Source organism: Mastigoproctus giganteus, chromosome 10 (assembly GCF_048544385.1).
Source record: "Mastigoproctus giganteus isolate SK-2022 chromosome 10, ASM4854438v1, whole genome shotgun sequence".
NCBI lineage: Eukaryota > Metazoa > Arthropoda > Arachnida > Uropygi > Thelyphonidae > Mastigoproctus > Mastigoproctus giganteus.
Window position 1 is genome coordinate 217,600,274 of NC_143584.1, and position 19,372 is coordinate 217,619,645.

The 19,372-nt window shown below is 36.6% G+C and overlaps 1 protein-coding gene across 1 annotated transcript in view; it reads right to left on the reverse strand.

The window, feature by feature from the left end:
* Positions 1-507: 507 nt before the first annotated feature.
* The window catches only part of LOC150079918 (uncharacterized), a 69,910-nt gene continuing 51,045 nt past the window's right edge, over positions 508-19,372 (reverse strand). The window contains exons 4-5 of the mRNA XM_090383276.1: positions 8,974-9,116; positions 508-672 (exon numbers count right to left, since the gene is read on the reverse strand). Of these exons, the coding sequence (XP_090239402.1) occupies positions 508-672; positions 8,974-9,116 (308 nt within the window). The remainder of the gene's footprint in view (positions 673-8,973; positions 9,117-19,372) is intronic.

Sequence of the window (19,372 nt, forward strand, 5' to 3'; positions counted from 1 at the left end):
GCTTTTACTCTTAAGTAATGGAGCTTGTACTGTTATTAATTAATTAGTGTTATTTCACTTATTTGATTATCAACCTGAGGTAAGTAAAGATAACAATATCTGGAAGTGTTTTTCATATTTATAATTATTTACTGAACACACAGATTTCACCTTTTTTTCCCCCTTATTCGCAATGTGTCATTACATATTTTATAACTTCAAAATAAAAATAAGGGAAAAAATCAGTGATGAAAATAGGTGAAGTTCACAAAGGCATCAATCCTTGCAGTACTCTTTCAAATCTGTTTATTTTATTTCACTGCGTACTGTTAAGCACTTCCGCTTCCGTTCATCACGTGAACACAAAAGATTTTTTTTTTTATGTATAAGTGTAAGTTCTGTAATCTATTTTTAATTGAAATACTAAATAATATGAATAATTCCTGTTACATTACACATAAGTACAATCAATCAGTCGTTGACAATTCGTTCGAAACGTCACATACACAATCACATCACGGACATACGTCATTTGACACACTGCAATGATTCTAGTTCCGGTGGCTCTCCTTGCTCGTCTTGTCTGGTTGACCTGGAACTTCTTTCGATGGGTGGCGACATCTCACGGCAATGGGAAGAATTATTCAGTATAAATAGGCATACAGAAGACGTCCATAAATAAGCTACACTAGCCTTAAAAAAATTGTGTGCGAAATATAAATAATGAAATTATACGAGTGTCGCACTATATTTCTGATACATATCAGTGAAATATATTGAATAATAAAACACGAAAAATAAGTACGTTAATCCAAGATTATATAATTATTTTTTTTTAATTCACATTGATTCTTCAGATATATTTTATTAATTTCAAAATATAACTCAATTAGTTTTGGTTAATCAAATTAAGATGTTCCCTTATACAGTTTTGCTATTGAAGGGGTCAGTGCCTTTGCACCATGTTTTGTTCGTAGCAAACTGTCCAAGTGGCATCGTTTTAATTGTATCTCATATTGTGAGTACCTTCACAACGAGTGGCCGAGGTATTGCATTGCTTTGAATAAGTAACGCTTCGCTAGTGGAGAATGTTACTTATTCTCGGGGGATTCACCGGTTCGAAGCTTATTGGCTTCTCATCGGTGGGTAGGGCAGGTACCCATGTGTTGCAATAGTGGCAACTCAGTTATGAAGTGCAATTCCACAATACAGTATCAGAGATGCCTGATGGCGTGTAATAGAATAAACTAAGGAGATGATTTTGCATGAAGCCTGGGACTACACTTAATATTCACTATTGAATGGGTCAGGGCCTTTGTTTTTCTCTGTGCCTTTGCACAGTTCACTATGAATAAAACATGATGCAAAGGCACTGACCAGCTCATTAGATGAATCTTAATCCCATGCTTTGTGCAAAATAATCACCTTATGTAGTTTTATATCGTGGCGTTTCTGTCTTCTATCCTTTCGGTGCACATCTTTTCATAACCTAGATATTGCATATTTCAATTACATTCACTTGCAAAAAAGAAAAAAAAAATCCCAAAATTACAGACATTCAACTTTTGTTTAATATCTAGTAGGGCCACCTTTCTCCCAAATTATAGCCCATACACACACATCGTGGCATGGATTCCACTAGGCACTTTAGGAATTCTAGCTTCAGGTTTCACAATTCCTCCATCAGAATATTTTCAGCTGATGTATTATGGTCTGTAGAGAACGGCAATTTTCAACAGACCCCAGATGTTCTCAATTGAATTAAAATCTGGAAAGTTAGTTGGCCAAAGTAGATGCTGCAAACCTTGGGAATGCTCTTCGAACCATTCAAATACAGTTTTTGCACTGTGGATAGTTGAGTTATCTTGGAAGAATCCATCTTTCCGTATATTTCGGCTGGAAATAGATCCCTCTTTGTCCAAATTGAATTTTCAGTCATTAGCTGTATACTGGACCTATTGTGATGCACAATAGGTCCAGTGTTAGGTCGTTGCACTACCCAGAGAACATCATATATATATATATATATCAACCCCAGGGGCTCACATCTGGTGAGTATGGGCTTGGCACACCCAGGGTCCTGAGCTGGATATCATCATTATTCTCTTTCTTGGTGATTCCCTTCTATGTCTTTCTCCCAGAGTAACTCGGCAATTTCTTTTGGATGGTGCAGCATATGCCTCAGGCTTCCTTGCACCATATGGATAATAACAATAAAGATATTTGCTTTCGACATGCCAGTGATTTCCTTTGTGTCTCAATTGCAGCTTCTGCTAAATGTGTTCCAACAATTACACCTTACTTAAAATCGGAAAGATCGTGTCTTCCGCATGAGGATAGACTAAGAAACCCCAGACAAGCGTACCGCATAATATACGAAGGAACTCGTGATCATACCATGTGACAACTTCCATTTCCATACTGTACATTTAATTATCTGTTGACGCCAATTTCAAATGGTTTCTAATTTTATGGCCGTGTGTGTAGAAAGGAAATTAAATTTGTGCATGAGTTTAGGACGATTTACTTGTATAAATGCTGTGTCATATCGGTAAGAAATATGGCCTCCATAATGCAGACGACTCGAAATTTTTCATCATCTAGAACGATCAACAGACAGCCTTGCAGTGCAGCAATGAAGCAAATTCCAAAATTGGCCAGTTGGAAGAATACGTTGGCAGAAGACAGCACAAATAGTTTTCAACAACAAGATAATTAAAACCCACATATCAATACGCGGGAATGGAAGCGAGGTCAAAAAATTTTAGTATGTGTATCTTGGTCCGAAATGGGACAAAAACCTGAACTTCATACCACATTTCGGGAATGTAAAGAAAACATAAGCCGCATTATGGACCTCCAGATAGCAGGTGGATATTAGGAACCCAGACCTTAATTGAGAAATACATTTTAAAATCCGTTAAACCGTCCCTCTGTACGCATCTCGCATTTGGATCTCTGCTATGGATACTACTATCAAAGCTTTCTTAGGATTAGAGTACTGGGTTCTGAGATGGTTAAACAGAATCATTACGCAGCCATTTACCATCTCAATAGCTATTTTATACACCAACTTGAATGTCACGCCGTGGACAAACATAATCATCACAAAACACATTCTCATACTCGTGAAATTGTTGACTTGAAAGCTGACTTGATCCTTCATGATGCAAACCTACAATAACTACTACTACACTTCTGTTGTGCCTTCGTGGGTAGCACAGTTGGTAGGATAACTCTCCTCCCCACACCGGGTGGAAAAGACCCGAGTTCGAATCTCGTCGATGACGGGAGGAATTTTTATGGATCTTTTTCGAAACGTGGCTGAGTTAGTCGGTCTTAGGCGGGAGGACGAAAAACCTGGAAACTCGGGTTTTTCTTCCACCAAACAAAGTCGACCTTGGAACACATGCAATTTACATACAATATACACGGAGCAACATGGCCTTAGTCGCCATGAGCTCAGGACGAGGAAACATGAACTGGGCACTATTCTGTTACGACAGTCATTTTTGTGGATATTCCTGTTGGAAATTAGGAGGAAACCCCCGGTGCCGCTAGACAAGAAACAATGTGCACTATGCACTGCTGGAAAGCAGGGCGTAAGACAGACCACAGAAAAGACAGAAGCACAGGTTTTAAAATAGTTTTAACATAACACCTTGCAGTCTATATACCAATAGCAACCACAGCTGTTGTAACTTAAGGCTCTTCATACTATAATTTCAAGCATTGACCTAGTATTTTGCTCCATTATGCAGACTTCATTACATCCTTTACTAACAGATCTCGATGCAAGTAAGACTGTTCCTAGACTTCAAGCAGGAAAGTAATTCGTGACTGAAGATTACACAATACCATTCCTGTTCTCAGGCAGCCTTTTTTTATACCACTGACGAAAGTGGAATGGCGTCAGAGGCAGGCAAAAAACAGACGACAAATTTTCAGCTCCATTTCGCTCAAGTTGTCTGCTGATCGTACTCATCCGACACATGGATGGTGTTAGGTTGGAAACTCTAGTCACTAGATCCGCCATTCTGTCGTTTTGCCATTTCTATCCATATCATTTTAAGATATGGAGATAGAAATCCGGTAACGTTGCTAGATAATATGTCTGTAAATTGCATGTGTTCTGTGGTCGATTTGCTGTAAGAAAAACCATCCTAACCTCACTAACTTAGTCTCAGACGTAAAAATTCCTCGCGTCATTAACGAGATTCGAACCTGGACCTTTTACACCCACTGTGGGGAGGACAGTGACGATACCACCGTGCAACACGCGCAGACTACCCTAAACACCAGTTGTGTATTCAAATTTTCAGATAATTCTGCTTGCAGGTGAATAATTTCAAAGACGAACTAGTTTTTGAATACTCCGCCACTACCACGAGGTCAGAGGAGGTTACAATAAATCATCGATACAATCGTTAATCATATTTAGTAGTCACGCGAGCTTGAACCACAATCCACTGTGCTATCTATGAAGGTTGTGGTGACATGTTGGTAGAACAATGTAATGTTCTTAAATAGTACACTCTGAACATGGTGCTGCTGCCCCTGTTTTATCTGAATTACAGCAACGTGACGCTGGAGAATAATTGCCAATACGGATAAAAGAATAGCTGGGCCAAAAGGGAACACTGCTCAATTCTTTTTTTTTTTTTTTTTTTCCTAAAGTTCATTTGTGACATTAATAATAGATTTACTACTTGGATGTCATGCTTTGCTGATGATACAAAGGTGGAGAGCCGTTGTGGCTAGCATAGTTGGTAGGCTTGCCGTCCTCCCCACACCGGGTGGAAAAGACTTCAGTTCGAATCCCGTCAATGACGGGAGGAATTTTTATGGGCATTTTCAAAACGTGGCTGAGGTAGTCGGTCTCAGTCGAGCATGGTTTTTCTCCCGGAATCTCAGGTTTTTCATCCAGTAAACAGAAAATCAACTTCAGAACACACGCAATTTACAGACAATATACACGGAGCAATATGACTTTAGTCGCTGATGTTTCTAAAAAATCCAACAACAACAAATGTGGAATTAACAACAATAATCAACGTATGCTATTTCAACGAAATCTACAGTGCCTGGCCACTTTATTGGGACCATGAGCTAATAGCGTTGTGCCACTATTGGCCCTAATCGTTGTTCACTTAACCTCCTTGTACCAGCATGGAGTCAAGGCTGTTTGCTGGTGGCTCAATTTCAGTGGTGGTACGTAGATGATTGTGCTAATGAACACACCTCTCCAATTCATCCCACAGATGATTATTGGGATTGAGAGGTCTTTTAGGATTAGGCTGATGATCACAGCAGATGCTTCTAGCCTTTTGTAAGGACCCATCCTTACAATAATTTAATAAAGTTTTGTTAAATATTGGAAGAATTAATTGTAGTGTAAATAGTTAGTTTTCTGCTCAAATATATGTGTTAGGAACCACTGGAATTTGGAAGTTTATTCCAGCCACGCCTAGCTCTAGTTATATCTTGTTTGTAAAGGATTCCTTAAGCGAGTAAGTAAAAGTATAATAGACCGAAACAAATCCCACTTAAGACAGGAGCATATACTCTATAGAAAGGGCACTGAGTGCGGGAGTGGCCCTCTTAAAGATTTCACGGTGCGACTCTAGCAGGTGTGGGCGAGGTAGTAATGGATGTGAATGTGAGGTCACAAAGAAAGCCTGAAACTTTCTTAGTTGACCGGAACTTACGTTTTACCTTCTAGAATGATCTCGTAATTTCCAGACCAACGGAAGTTCGGACACAAAAAGGATGAAAAAAACACGCCCACGGAAATGAAAGGAGACGAATAAGAATCACGAAGGAAAGGATGTGGAAGTCAACGATTGGCCAGGAAGAAAGCGGAGGGATTTTTGAGAACGTAGAGAAGGGCTGAAAAAAAATTGATACTGGGGAGATTCGAGGAGTTTTCTGAGGAAGGAAAGTCGTGGTCTAAGTTGGAGTCGTGGTCTAAGTCCTGGGGTAGATGGAAGTTGTGATAAGAACTCTGCGTACGACTACAATAGGAAGGAATGTTCACCTGTAGACATTGAAGCAGTATGGAAGGAGAAAAGAGAAACACACTCTGAGAATTCTTTAGGCAAAGAATAATGAAATGAGCAGTCGAACGACTGGCCTACTAGGAAAGCACCTCAGTCCACGGAAGAAAAAAATGCCGACTAGAAAGGAATATAGGATCCAGATTTAAATCCAGCCGCGCAGTACCCTGTAGGAAAACATCAGAAAGATTACCGTGATCCCGGATGGGCGCCTTCCGCATTCCAGTACACGAAGGGCAGATAGGAAAGGAATCCGAGCAGGGAGAAAAGTCCAGACAATCACGTAAGTGTTAGGAAATTTACTGAGAATAAATGTACCTATATTAATAAGGGAAGGACTATAGGAGAATGCTATATAGTTAAGGAGGGATGTCTAAGTGATGAATATATGTATATAAGTGTAATATAATTAAGGCGTAAGTAATCTGTAATTGGAAGTGAAGTCCTATATATTAAAGTTTGATAGAAAGAAAAGAGGTAATAATTAACTAAGAATTGTTACGATTGAGTAAAGGTTTTCTAACTAGTGTGAAGTTAAAGGTTGAACTTTAATTTATTATGAAAGTTGAATTATTGTGAGTATATCTGATTGGAGTAGGAGTTGATTAACAGGTGAACTATTAAGGAGTTGTGGACTAATTGATCAGAAGGGTACTATTTAATTGAGTTGATTAATGTTTACTTTTAACCTGGCTACAAGAAAATGTTTGATTGAATAAATGTACTTTCCTTACAAGTTTGAGAAACGAACTCTAAAGATTTTGTTAGCCAGTTCATTGACTGGTAGTTTGTTGTTCCATTATACAGACTGTTTAGGAGTAGAGTGAGACGGATTGTATGAGGTGAATACTACGCCCTATCGAAGCCCATGTAAAAACATGAAGAGACACCATGATATAATGTATAAGAATATGTATTAGAATTGGATAATTGTTGGTGAAATAATTGGTTTGAGATCAAGATATATACACATTTAAAAGTTAGAAAGATAACAAGTTTCCAACCAAATATTATAATCAGTTAGATATTATTGCAAGTTTTTATGTATGATATGTTAATAAACATTGTATCATTCTACATTCATGTGTGTGTGTCTGTCATTCCGAAACTCAGCCAGTCCAGTGAAAGAATACCTAATATATTTGGGGTCCCCTTGAGTCTAGGATTTTCTGTAATCAAAACAAGTCAGGTGTCAAAGTGGGAGGGGTTTATAAGGGGATATATAAATATAATAAATAAATAAATATAAATTAATACAAAAAAAAAGATACAATAAGAAAACACAAATTCCACCCCCCACACTTTCTCGTGTTCCTCAAATCACTCACTCAGTGCACTCTCATCATGAAAATATCCCAATCCGCAGGACTAAATATGCAACAATTATAGGCATGCTTGATGAGTAAAGGGAACTACAAAAATATGCCCTACACCATTATATCTTTTCCAGTAGTCTATATTGTCCATACACAAATCCCCCGTGGCAGTTTAATCGCACAATGCATCTCAGTCCGCCATTTGTTTGCAGAGATTCATTCAAGTTCCATTTCCATTAGAGACTGGAGCGATTTCTGAAGTCCTCTTCAGTCAAGGCTGTACTTAGCCAATCTCAGGTGGATGAAGTAGGATTATCCATGAGCTGTTCCGAGTTTTTCCAACCGCAGGATTTGCAACTCTGTCTGTGAACACAGACTTTAACAAACTTCCCTATATACGAATTTGGACAACAGTTGCAAGTGTCATTAAAATAATTTGAAGTCTTTCCCTAGAACAGCAGTCCCTCGTGTGGTTTCCTCCACATCGGCACTCTTCCAGTTGTGCTGAATATCGTAAATCGGGACTCACTGGACCATATGACTTGCTTCCAGTCCTCCTGCATCCATTCGTTGGTTTCTGACACCAACAGTTAGGTTAAATATGTGTTAAGCGCTAAAGCAACTGTGCCTGTAATTGCATGCATTCTTCAGTCTGTTTGATGGATGAGGAACTAGAGTTTTTAATCCAGCGGAGATCAAATAAATCGCCGCGTTGCAAAAAGTGTTCATTAAAATTCCTCACGTCACTGACGGGATTCGAACCTTTTCTACCAGTGTGGTAGGAATACTTGTGTATTCCTACTAACTACTACTTTCGTAGTCTTCTATGCTCTCCTACAGCGCATTTTGTAGGATTCTTTGCATGGTACGAGTGCTGATACCTTGTGATATTCCCGCATTGAGTGCATGCATTAATTTTCTCGTTAGTCGTTGATGATTAGACTAATAATCCGCTCCTGGAGTCAAAGACCTTACTCCATCACTTGGCCAAAGGTGTAGTAAGGTCCTTGGCTCCAAAGGCTTGTACTTTCAGTTTTTTTTTTTCGTTTTTTTTTTTCCATCTATTAAAAACTCGAATGATATTAGCCTTTGGCACATTAAACGCACTAAGTATTGTGGATGTAATCACTCACACTGGGTGGAAAAGCCTTGGTTTGAACCCCGTCAATGACGCGAGGAATTTTTATACTCTTTTCACAACTTGGCTAACTTATTCTCAGACAAGAATTGCTTTGTTTTTCCTTCCGGAAAGTCGAATTTTTCATCCAGACAACAGTACAATACACGCAGTTTACATACACAATATACTGACTCCTCACAGCCATAGTTGCTTTGGCGCTTGACATCTCTGTCCTTAATTAAGTGGCCAGGCATTGCAATTGAAATATTTTGCTGACCTATAAAATGGTACTAATAGCCAACTTTACCTGAAGCTATTCACTCCGTGGCTGAGTTAGTCGGTCTCAGGCGTAGATGGCAAGGTTTTTCTCCCCAGTAACCGGGGATTTTTAGTCCAGCAAAACAGGCAAATCGACCATAGAACATACGCAATTTACAGACACAAATACGGGTTAATGTATTTAATTACGGGAAACCCTAAAATAATAATAATAATAATTTACCTGAAGCCAATAAGTCCAATCGTGCACGTACCACACTTCCATGTCAACCACTAAGAGAAGTCCATAAGCAGCAGACAACTGTTTAACCAGTTCCGCCATATTTCCAGAAATGTAAAGAATAGGAATTATCATTGAGATTACCCCTGAAATTAAAAAAAAATAATAAAAACTGTTTATAATTTCGTGTAAAGGTGTATAATATATTAACATAATAATATATTAACATAAATTTAGTGAAAAGTAATCAAGTGACGTCATCACACATAATTTATATTTATTTAGAAATAGTGCAATACCATTGCAACTCGTTGTGAAGGAAAAGTTTTTCTTTTCTGCTGTGAGAGATAAGAATATTGTATTAATTAAATAGTTTAAATCGCGTTAGTCAATGCATTACTCCTTCCAAAATAAATCTAATCTAAATGGATTCAATTTAAAATATTTGCAATGACATTTTACAAGATCACTTATCTCGTTTTTCTGAACAAATAATCCAAAGAATGGTGATAAGAGGAGAAAATCACGTGTTTACGAATATTCTATTTAAAATAGTTTCAGGTATGATACTCTCTTATATAGGCTTTCTATATAAGTCCTCCCCCACACCGGGTGGAAAAAACCCGAGTCTTGTCGATGATGTGAGGAATTTTTATGGACCTTTTTCACGTGGCTGAGTTAGTCGGTCTCAGGCGAGGATAGCATGGTTTTTGTTCAGCAAATTTACAGACAGTATGCAAGGAGCAATATGGCCTTAGTCGCTGATGCTCCTAAAACCTTACTACAACAAGACCAACTTACAGAGGGATCTACGATATCCATGACGTCACTGATTTATATGGGTCTTGGAAATTCTGTGTAGTTGGTGGTTTAGGAATTCTTTGATGCATGCTTCTGCTCCTTCTAGCGAAATTGTTCAAGATAAAACGATGTCTTCTGGTTGAGCTTACGTTATAATTTTTGGAAGTACTTCTTCTGGCATCATATGCCACTACTGGTAGTAGTGGCATATGATGCAAGAAAGCAAACTTATAAAGCATAATCCAATAAAAATAAATAAATAAAATAAAATAAAAATCCCACATTACCTGTCACCCCTTGCAGTAATTTGTATAGTTCTTCCTCGAATTTATTCAAATTCCTACTTCCGCAACAACAGATGGAAGTTTGTTCCAATAGTCAACCACACGTTGGCTGAAGGCAAACTTCCGCACATCTATCCTGCACCATCCTTTCTCAATTTAAGTTTATCCCCTCTGATGTGTGTATAATCTAAGAAAGAGGAAGAATGACATTAGCAGTGAGCTTACTCAACCCATTCAAAGCCTTAAACACCTCAATCAGATCACTTCGCAAGTGCTTAATTTCCAGACGCTGCAATTTGCAGAACACGTGTGCTTGACCTTTCGGCTATAAATAATTTTTGTTTCCCTGCTGAGATATTGATGGTATGTTTCGAGGTAGTGTAATACCATGGCAACTCGTTGTGAAGGTGGCTAGTTTATTGCATGAAACAACACTATAGAATACAGCACGTCCTCTCATACGACGTTATTGTAATACTTATATGGAGTACTCATAAGAATAAGGTAATTGATTAAAGAATTAATAGCCTTATTAAAGCTTAATAATTCTCTTGAAAACTGCTCTTAGCCCCTCTCTTTAGAAAATCCAGGGCCACCTCTGGGTGTACTTACCTCCTATGTTAGCCGATTGAGCCAATTCTATTATCTGTACTTGTTCAACGTAGCTACCTTATCACACACAAACAAATGGTCACTGTAATAATTCCTGAATTCTAAAAATTAAACTTCATAGGAGAAAAATAATTCTCCTCCCTTCAGATTTTGTTTTATCTAAGACGTTCGTAGTTTATCTTGGTGTATAACTCCCAATCAAAAACGACTCGTTTAAAGTCCATAATGGTCTAGTCTCCTCAAGAACGTATTAATAAATAAATATATATTTATTAAGTTATTTATATTGTTTTATTTTCATGTGAAATGCATTACAGACATACGATGCAAGACTTATGCAGCATCAGCCAAAAAAAAAACAAAAAAAAAAACCTCCCATTTCAACCCTCCAGCTCAGCCTTAAATGCCTGTCCAGCTCAGCCTTAAATTTATTTAGGTTATCAACTTCCACAACAAAAGATTACAGTTCATAAAAACTGAATTTTTCTTTTCTTTATAGATATGGTTGCATATTTAGCAAGATAGTTTCCTACTTGTAAGAAGAAAACATTAGGACGCTAGCCTTCAGATATTTTACTCCTATGGACTCCCACTGCATAGTGGGAACCGGTTTGTGACGTCATGCATTTGCCTCTAATTGAAGAGTCATGCTCTTAACCAAAAAAGTATTACTACTTCAAAGATTACAATAAATAGAAAGGTCACTTTACCAAGCATAGAGAAGATATTTATATTTTATTTTCGCAACTGTTATTATTAATCTAAGTATATTAAAAATAGTTTTAAATATTTAATATATTTCTTAATAATTAAGATTCCCAAATAACACCTATTTTTTGTTAACATATTAGTAATAGGAAAACGTGAAGGTGGAATGCATGCTTTGTACGAGATGGTAATCTCTTTTCTTTCTAACTAGCACGGGCGCGGACGTAATAACAAAGATCTGCTACCCAAAAATTAAATTAAAATCAGGCTGAACAGTGATTATTTTCACTGGTGGTGACGTCATGTCACTGTTCCATAAAATTATGGGTGATAAAATCACCTTTAAATAAAACGCCATCTTGTAGACCAGTCAGGAAAATAGTGATTTTCACTTTTGTTAACTGTCACTGTTCCATTATCAGTGATGACAAAATCACTTAAGTAAAATTCCCTTTATTGTAAAGTATAGGGTCACCATACATCAGAAAAAGGGCCAAATAGCCCTTAAACGGCACCAGGGGGAGCTGATGATGTCCGGAGTTTCCAAGAATAGGTAACAACAGCCTTCTCCACTGGGGAAAGCGTTGCCTATTCGAGGAGTTTCACTGGTGTGATTTGAAGGAGTTACTGTCCCTTTCATTCTTCTACACCGTTTCTTTTCCACTCCTACAATTACTTTCTCTCTACCTTTTTGCTTTTCTAAGTTTAATAGGGACAAGTGGATAGTCGAGTTATTATCCCACACAAAATAGCACTGAAACGGTGCCGTCAGGGTGGTGGTATCCATCTTAGAATAAGTAACGTTAGTCTTCTCTTCAGGGAAAGCGTTACTTATTCGAAGTAGTGCAATATCATGGCAACTCGTTGTGAAGGTATTCGCAATATGAGATATAACTTAAAACGATGCCGTTTTGCTAACATTCTGTTAATTTAGATTTGGCTATGTATTATTGATGCTTTTGCACTATATTTATACATAAGCTATCAACTTCCACAGTGACAGATGGAAGGTTGTTCCAGCAATTAACCACCCGCTGTTTAAAGGCAAATTTCTGCACATCTATTCTACAATTATCTTTCCTCAATTTGAATTTGTTCCCTTAGGTTTGTAATCTGAGGAAGAATTCAGCATACTCAACCCAATCAAGGCCTTATATCACCTCGCAGGTGCCTAGTCTCCAGCTGTTGCAATTTGCAGAACTTAAGCCTCTCCTGGTAAGAGGATCCCTTCATTCCCCTCACCAATCTTGTTGTCCTTCTCTGTACACACTCAAGCAACTCTACATCCTTCCTAAAATTAGACCTCCAGACCTGTATACAATACTCAAGGCATGGCCTGACCAATGCTTTATACAGAGGGATAATCACCTCCTTTGCCCTATTAGCAAAATTCCTGTATATCATCGACAATACCCCACGACCTGCTCTGGCAGCCTGTCTGCATTGCTCAGAAAACTTCATATCTGACTGCACAATTACTCCCAGGTCTTTTTCATTTTCTACCACCTTAAGTGTAGTACCACACAGTTGGTACGTTTCTCTGGGGTTACTTCTACCCATATGCAGTACTTTGCATTTGTCAAGGTTAAACTTCAGTTGCCACTTCTTAGCCCATCTGCCCAAATTATCCAGATCCTGTTGCAGTAGCACACTGCCATTACTGTCATTAACAACCCTGCCAACCTTTGTATCATCTGCAAACTTCGACATTAAGCCTGATATACCTTCATCAATATCATTGATAAATGTCAATGACAACAGTGGACCTAACACCGAACCCTGTGGGACTCCACTAATAACATTAGTCCACGAAAAGCAGCGTCCATTGATTACCATTCTCTGTCTTCTTCCTCTCAAGCACCCTTTTATTCATTGTAGCAACTTACCCTTAATACCATTCTGCTCCAGTTTGTAGTGTTAGGAGGCAGAAAAGCTTTCCTAAAATCCAAGTATATGATATCAAAATTATTTTTTGCATCCAGGGCCTTTGTAAAGACATCACAGTATCAAATATTTATTGCTGAAAATCCGTTAAATCGATTGTATTTTAAAAACATGTATTAATAACGAGCTTACAATGTACAGGATGTATTAAAATGTTATTATAATGTATAAGTATGAATAAAATATTATTACAATGTACATTGAGTAATTTATACACGCCACTAAAACATGTTAAAAATATAAAAATAAATTTACAACAGGAACCAAACTTTATTTCAATTAAACACGTAAAAAACTATACAATGGAGTGTTTCCACCACTTTTTTTATTTTTTTTTTCTTAAAGCTCCCACAAAGTTGTTATTAATGTGAACATTAGTTTTTTTTCATTTAAATCCATTTTAAAGGGAAAAAATACTTTAAATTCTTAAACTCAATTGAATAAAAAACGTATAAAAAAACATTAAAAAAAGATACATAATATCCAATATTATTATTAACTTAACTGAAAGAATCACAATTTTCAGTGTCAGAAACAACTGTCATATGGAGGGAGAGGTGTTAATTCCTTGCTGGTAGAGGATTCTGGTGAAACAGGTCCGGTTGATGAAGTGGTCTTGAAGAAATCATCAAGCTTCAATTGACTTACATTGATGCTGCTTCCTTATTACTGTAGATCGAAATTCTCTAAAATGTTCATAATAAGGAATCACATCAGAGTCTGATGATGATTCAATATAATGTATGATGTCATCATTTTGTTGTCTTATAACAGACAATTTAGGATGAGGTGCAACTGATTCTTCGTCTTTGTCATCGTCCTCTTGTTCTCCATGAAGAACATTTTCCGCAATCTCTCCCTCAAAAAATATTCGCATACAAAATATAAATTAAATACATATAATTCTTCCAGCTAAACTTATAAAATAAAATCATTTTTATTTTCAGCATTGTCCATGTCTCTGTCAACCTTAATTAATTTTAACAGCTAAAATGCAAAATTCATTTTAATTTATATTTTGTATGCGAATATTTGGAGAGAAAGAGAGAGGAACGACAACGGAGATAGACTATTCAATCTTTGTGAACAGTTCAACTTGGGAATAAACAACACGTGTTTTCCAAGGATATACATAAATATACTTGGTCACAGGAGACAAGACAAATTAGATCAGTTATAGATTACATTATTTCAAAACATTCAGGGACATGTGTATTGAAAGATGTCAGAGTTTATAGAGGAGTCGAATGCAGATCTAACCATTTTCTTGTGAAAACAACACTGAAAACAAAGATTAAGAAAATAAGCGCTCATGAAATCCTAGGCAAAAAGAAGAGCCAAGGACCAAAAAGACCTGGATTACAGAGGAAGTAAGAGCTGCTGTAGAGGAAAAGAAACTTGCATATCAAAAATGGCTGGGTCATAGGAATGATGCATGTAAAAAAAATGGTAAAGTGCAGCCATTATCAACCCACTGCAGGATGGAAGCCTCCTCAACAATTCATGCTGAGGGAAATGGACCATAATCTGCCACGCTGGTCCAGCGCGGGTTGGCAGATCGACCGTATTCAGCAGTCAGGGGCTTGAACCCCGGTCTACTCAAAGAGCGTGTGCTACTGCACTCCCGCTCCTGACCACTCGGCTACGGAGGCCGCATGTAGGGACATTTAAATTGAAAAGAAAATAGCCAATCAGTTGGTAGTAGAAGCGAAAAATTAAGAATGGGAAAGGAAATGGGCGTCTATTAATAGCAAATTGGGCTTCAAGCGATCAGTGGAATCGTGGAAAGTCCTTAAAGACTTGATAAAACAAAATAAACAACGCTGTTTGCAATTAATACCTTTGAAAGACTGGATGAAGTACTATGAAGGACTTTTAAAAGAAGACCGGGAAGAGTTCAAGACTGTGGAGGATTTTGGTGAAGAAGACCCGGGCTTAAAAGTTTCTGTTAGGGAAGTGGAACTCTTGCTAAAGGAAGGAAGGAAGGAATGGCAAATCACTTGGACCTGGAGGAGTTTACATGGAACTTCTGAAATACGGAAGAAGAGGAGTGGCTGTTCTGATACAAAAACTGTTAAATGGTATACTGAGAAGAGAAGAAATACCAAAAGAAATGATAACAGGATATATTACAACAATTTATAAGAAGGGCGATCGGAAAAGCTGTTCAAATTACAGAGGAATATGAGTCCTGAACCCGCTGATAAAGATTCTTGGAAAATGGGTCAGGAACCATTTAGAAGCCCGAATCGAGTTATCAGAAGAACAAAGTGGTTTTTCAGCCGGGAGGTCATGTATACACCATATCTCAACAGTACGACAGATCCTTGAAAAATGCCAATCGAAAGGAAAAGAAATCTTTATGATTTTCATTGACCTTGAAAAGGCATATGACAGTGTTCCAAGAAAACTCTTATGGGAAGCACTGAAAGAGGCAAATACTGAACAACTGATTAACATTATTAAGACAATTTACAGCAATAATAGATGCAGAATTAAAGTGAGATCAGCTTTGTCACCTGAATTCCACACTTCAAAATGCATGTCACCAACACTTTTTAAAATTTATATCGACATTTGCCTAAGATCCTGGTCAAAAAATGCAATAAAATGAGATTGCCAATTAATAAGAACACCTATATTCACATCAGGTGGATATAGGCGTTCTTATACAGCTATATTGAACGATCAGGTGGTGATAGTATAATACTTAGAAGATGCAAACTATGCATGTAATATAGGAATATAAACAATGGGGTCTAAAAATCAATTTTAGAAAGACTGAAATATCTTCAGGATTAGGACACATTCTAAATATTGCAGGTTTTAAAATAAAACAAGTCGATAAATTCAAATATTTGGAATCAATCTTACAAAGTGATGGATCATCCCAAGCAGAGATCAATAAGAGAATTACAGAAAGGCTATCGGCATGCTGAATTCTGTTTATTAATTTTTATAATCCTTTTACCACAGCCGAACGGTGTGATACATATTGACACATTCTCTCCAATTTCTCCCCATAACTGAGGTGTTTAAGCCTCTGAGAAGCATAAGTAAAATGAATGATGACGAAATTTTCACGGTTATAAATGGTTCTAGAACTAGGAGCCATAAATTCGAGTTACGGGGGAGTTGTTTAGACTCGATTGCAATCTATTCCATAGAGATTGACTAACACTAGTTATTACAAGTAATTTATGGCTTTCGAGTTACTTAATAATAGGATTATTCACAAATGTAAAAGCTTATATTCTTTGAAACGTCTATCCTTATGATGGTCATTGAAAATGCTAAACCTATAGGAAACTATGCGTCTTCTTGAATTTGAAAGGCATAAGGAAACCCATTGTAAATAGACGTGTAACTATCAATCTTGTTCCATTGCAGAGTCCTCTTGATGGCATAAGATTCCGTAGTGGCTTGATTACAGCACCTACTTTCAGTTTTAGCTGGTGAGGAGTCATTTCCTGTTGGTATTAAGCTGTTGAGAAATTCTTCAGGGTGTGCCAGATGTTCACTTGGTTCGTCGCTTGCTACAGTATCCACACTTTTATAAACAGTCTCATCTCCAGAAATACGGTCTAACACTTTGTTGTTCAGTTCCAAAGAATCCTCATTTGTAACACGCAATATTGAGTTGCTGAGCTGTAACAGTGTTGAAGTTAATGTCACCATAGAGTTGTTCTACAGAGGTATGTGTCTATTTGCAGGTGGTTCCCCGTCTTCTCCAACAAATATTGCAGAAATCTCCGTTTTGAATGTAGGTGTATTATATCCAACGATGAATGTGACATGCGCACATTCATTGCTGGATTGGCCTGGGTTATTTGATGTATTTGTTTATATGACTCAGCAAATGGGTTAACTTGTCGCAGCATCTCTTCCAATTGTATTACTTCGGCCATACACCCTTGGTTTGATTGTTTTTCAAGCCGTTTTGTTGTTGCTCTTCCACATTAATTACAGCTTGTTGATTATTCAATTAGTCCTACGGAGTCTTCTCATTTCCAATCTTTCTTCAATGTTTTCTGTCCGTCTTCGTAGTCGTAGAAATTATTAATTATAATTAACTATTAATTATCTATAATAATTAATAAAATAATGTAAAAGATATTTCTTGGATAAATGCGTAAGAGTGTGAAGGAGTTGTTTATGCCTGGGTAATGCCCACACATCATTTCTACTACCAAGGTAGTTTTAACTTCCTTGCACCATTTGGCCATTGCTAATACCAATATTAACACATCCTGTCGCGCATGCTTGCTGTGTAAGGAAGCATGACCCAAACCACAGCTAAATATAAATTTTGAACCGAACCGCATAAATTAATATTAAACTATTTTGTAGTTTACAAAAATATCTCTTCTTCTTCTTCCAGTCAAACAGTTCCGTGAAGAGCTGTTGTGGCCACCAACAAAATCCTCCAACTGCATCGATCATATGCTATAGGAGCGGCATCGCAAAATGTCACGCCCAAAAGTTCACTGATCCCATCCTTCCACCTAGTTGCAGGTTTTCCAGCAGTTTTTGGAGTAGGTTTTGTTATGGTCTCTGTGGCATCAGATAATAAGGGTAGAGGAAAAGATAAAGTAAATAAACGTAAATTAAAAAATGAAAAAAAATAAAATGAATAATATATATATATATATATATATTTTTTTTTTTTTTTCTGTTTATTTCTTTCAAGTCTAGGTGGGGAAATTATATATATATATATATATATTTAATTTCCCCACCTAGACTTGACAGAAACAATCCCGTATCGGTTACTTTTGATGCCAGCAAAAAAAAAAAAAAAAAAAAAGATGCAGCAAGTCTGTGGATGGGGATGTGCGCAGGAACTTACTGTAACTATTCATTACTGCTATTAAAATAAATCTTTGCAATAGATACCAAAACAGCTGACTTCTTTTCTGAAAAACTCTTCTAGCAAAATCTTAAAATAAATTAAAATGTACAAGATCTGACAGCAAAAAAATGTTTCTGTTCCTCTATAAAGCTCAGGCACAACATTTCTGAGAGTTGCATTAAAACTACCTAGTAGTAGAAATGATGGGGTTCATTCTATTAATTGAAGGAATTTGTTTATGCATTACCCATGCATAAACAAATTCCTTCAATTAATAAAATAATTTTTATTTTCAGCATTGTCAATCTCTAACAATCTAAGTTCATTTTAACTAAGTGCACTTGATTAAAAAAAAAAAAAGAAACCACCGAGTTCTCTTCTTTTCATTTATAAAATCTGTTCACATTATGTTAACAGATTTTAATATAATTTTATTATCTCATCTTTAAAAAAAATATTATTCATCTAAATATATTAAATTTATTATTAATTATAAATTAATAATCTCTTCCCTTTCTTCGAGGCGTGGACGTAATAGCAAAGATCTGCTACCCAAAAATTAAATAAAAATCAGGCGAAACAGTGATTTTCACTTATCTGTGATAACTGTCACTGTTCCATAAAATTATCGGTGACAAAATCACTTTTAAGTAAAACGCCCTGTATTGTACAGTAGTCAAGCAAAAATAAGGTGACCATACGTCTCAGATTTTAGACTGTTGTCCCGGCAAGTTTAGTCCCGGGACAACAGTCTAAAATACGTCCCGGTTAAAATTTTTTTATTTGAACAGTAATTTTTTTATTGGTCTCTTTTTCTATTGCATAGAGATTAACTAACACTAACGTCTTTAGGAATTGATGGCTTCCTAATTACATAATAATAGAATTATTCACAAATGTAAAACCTTATCCAAACAATAAATATGGAATAAAGAAAGTATCATGTTATACTAAAGTGACCGGAATCTTAGTATTCCAATGGGGAACATCGATTTTCTATCCCATAAAAAGCAATACACATATTTATTTTTTTATGTTATTAAAATGTAATTCATTTTAACTTTCAGTTAAAATTAATTACATTTCAACTTTTAAAATTGCATTTAACTTTTAGAATTACATATTAAAGTTAAATTGCAATTAAAACGAATTGCATTTTAACCCAATTGCTCTCCCAATTCATTTTGCATTTTAGCTAAGT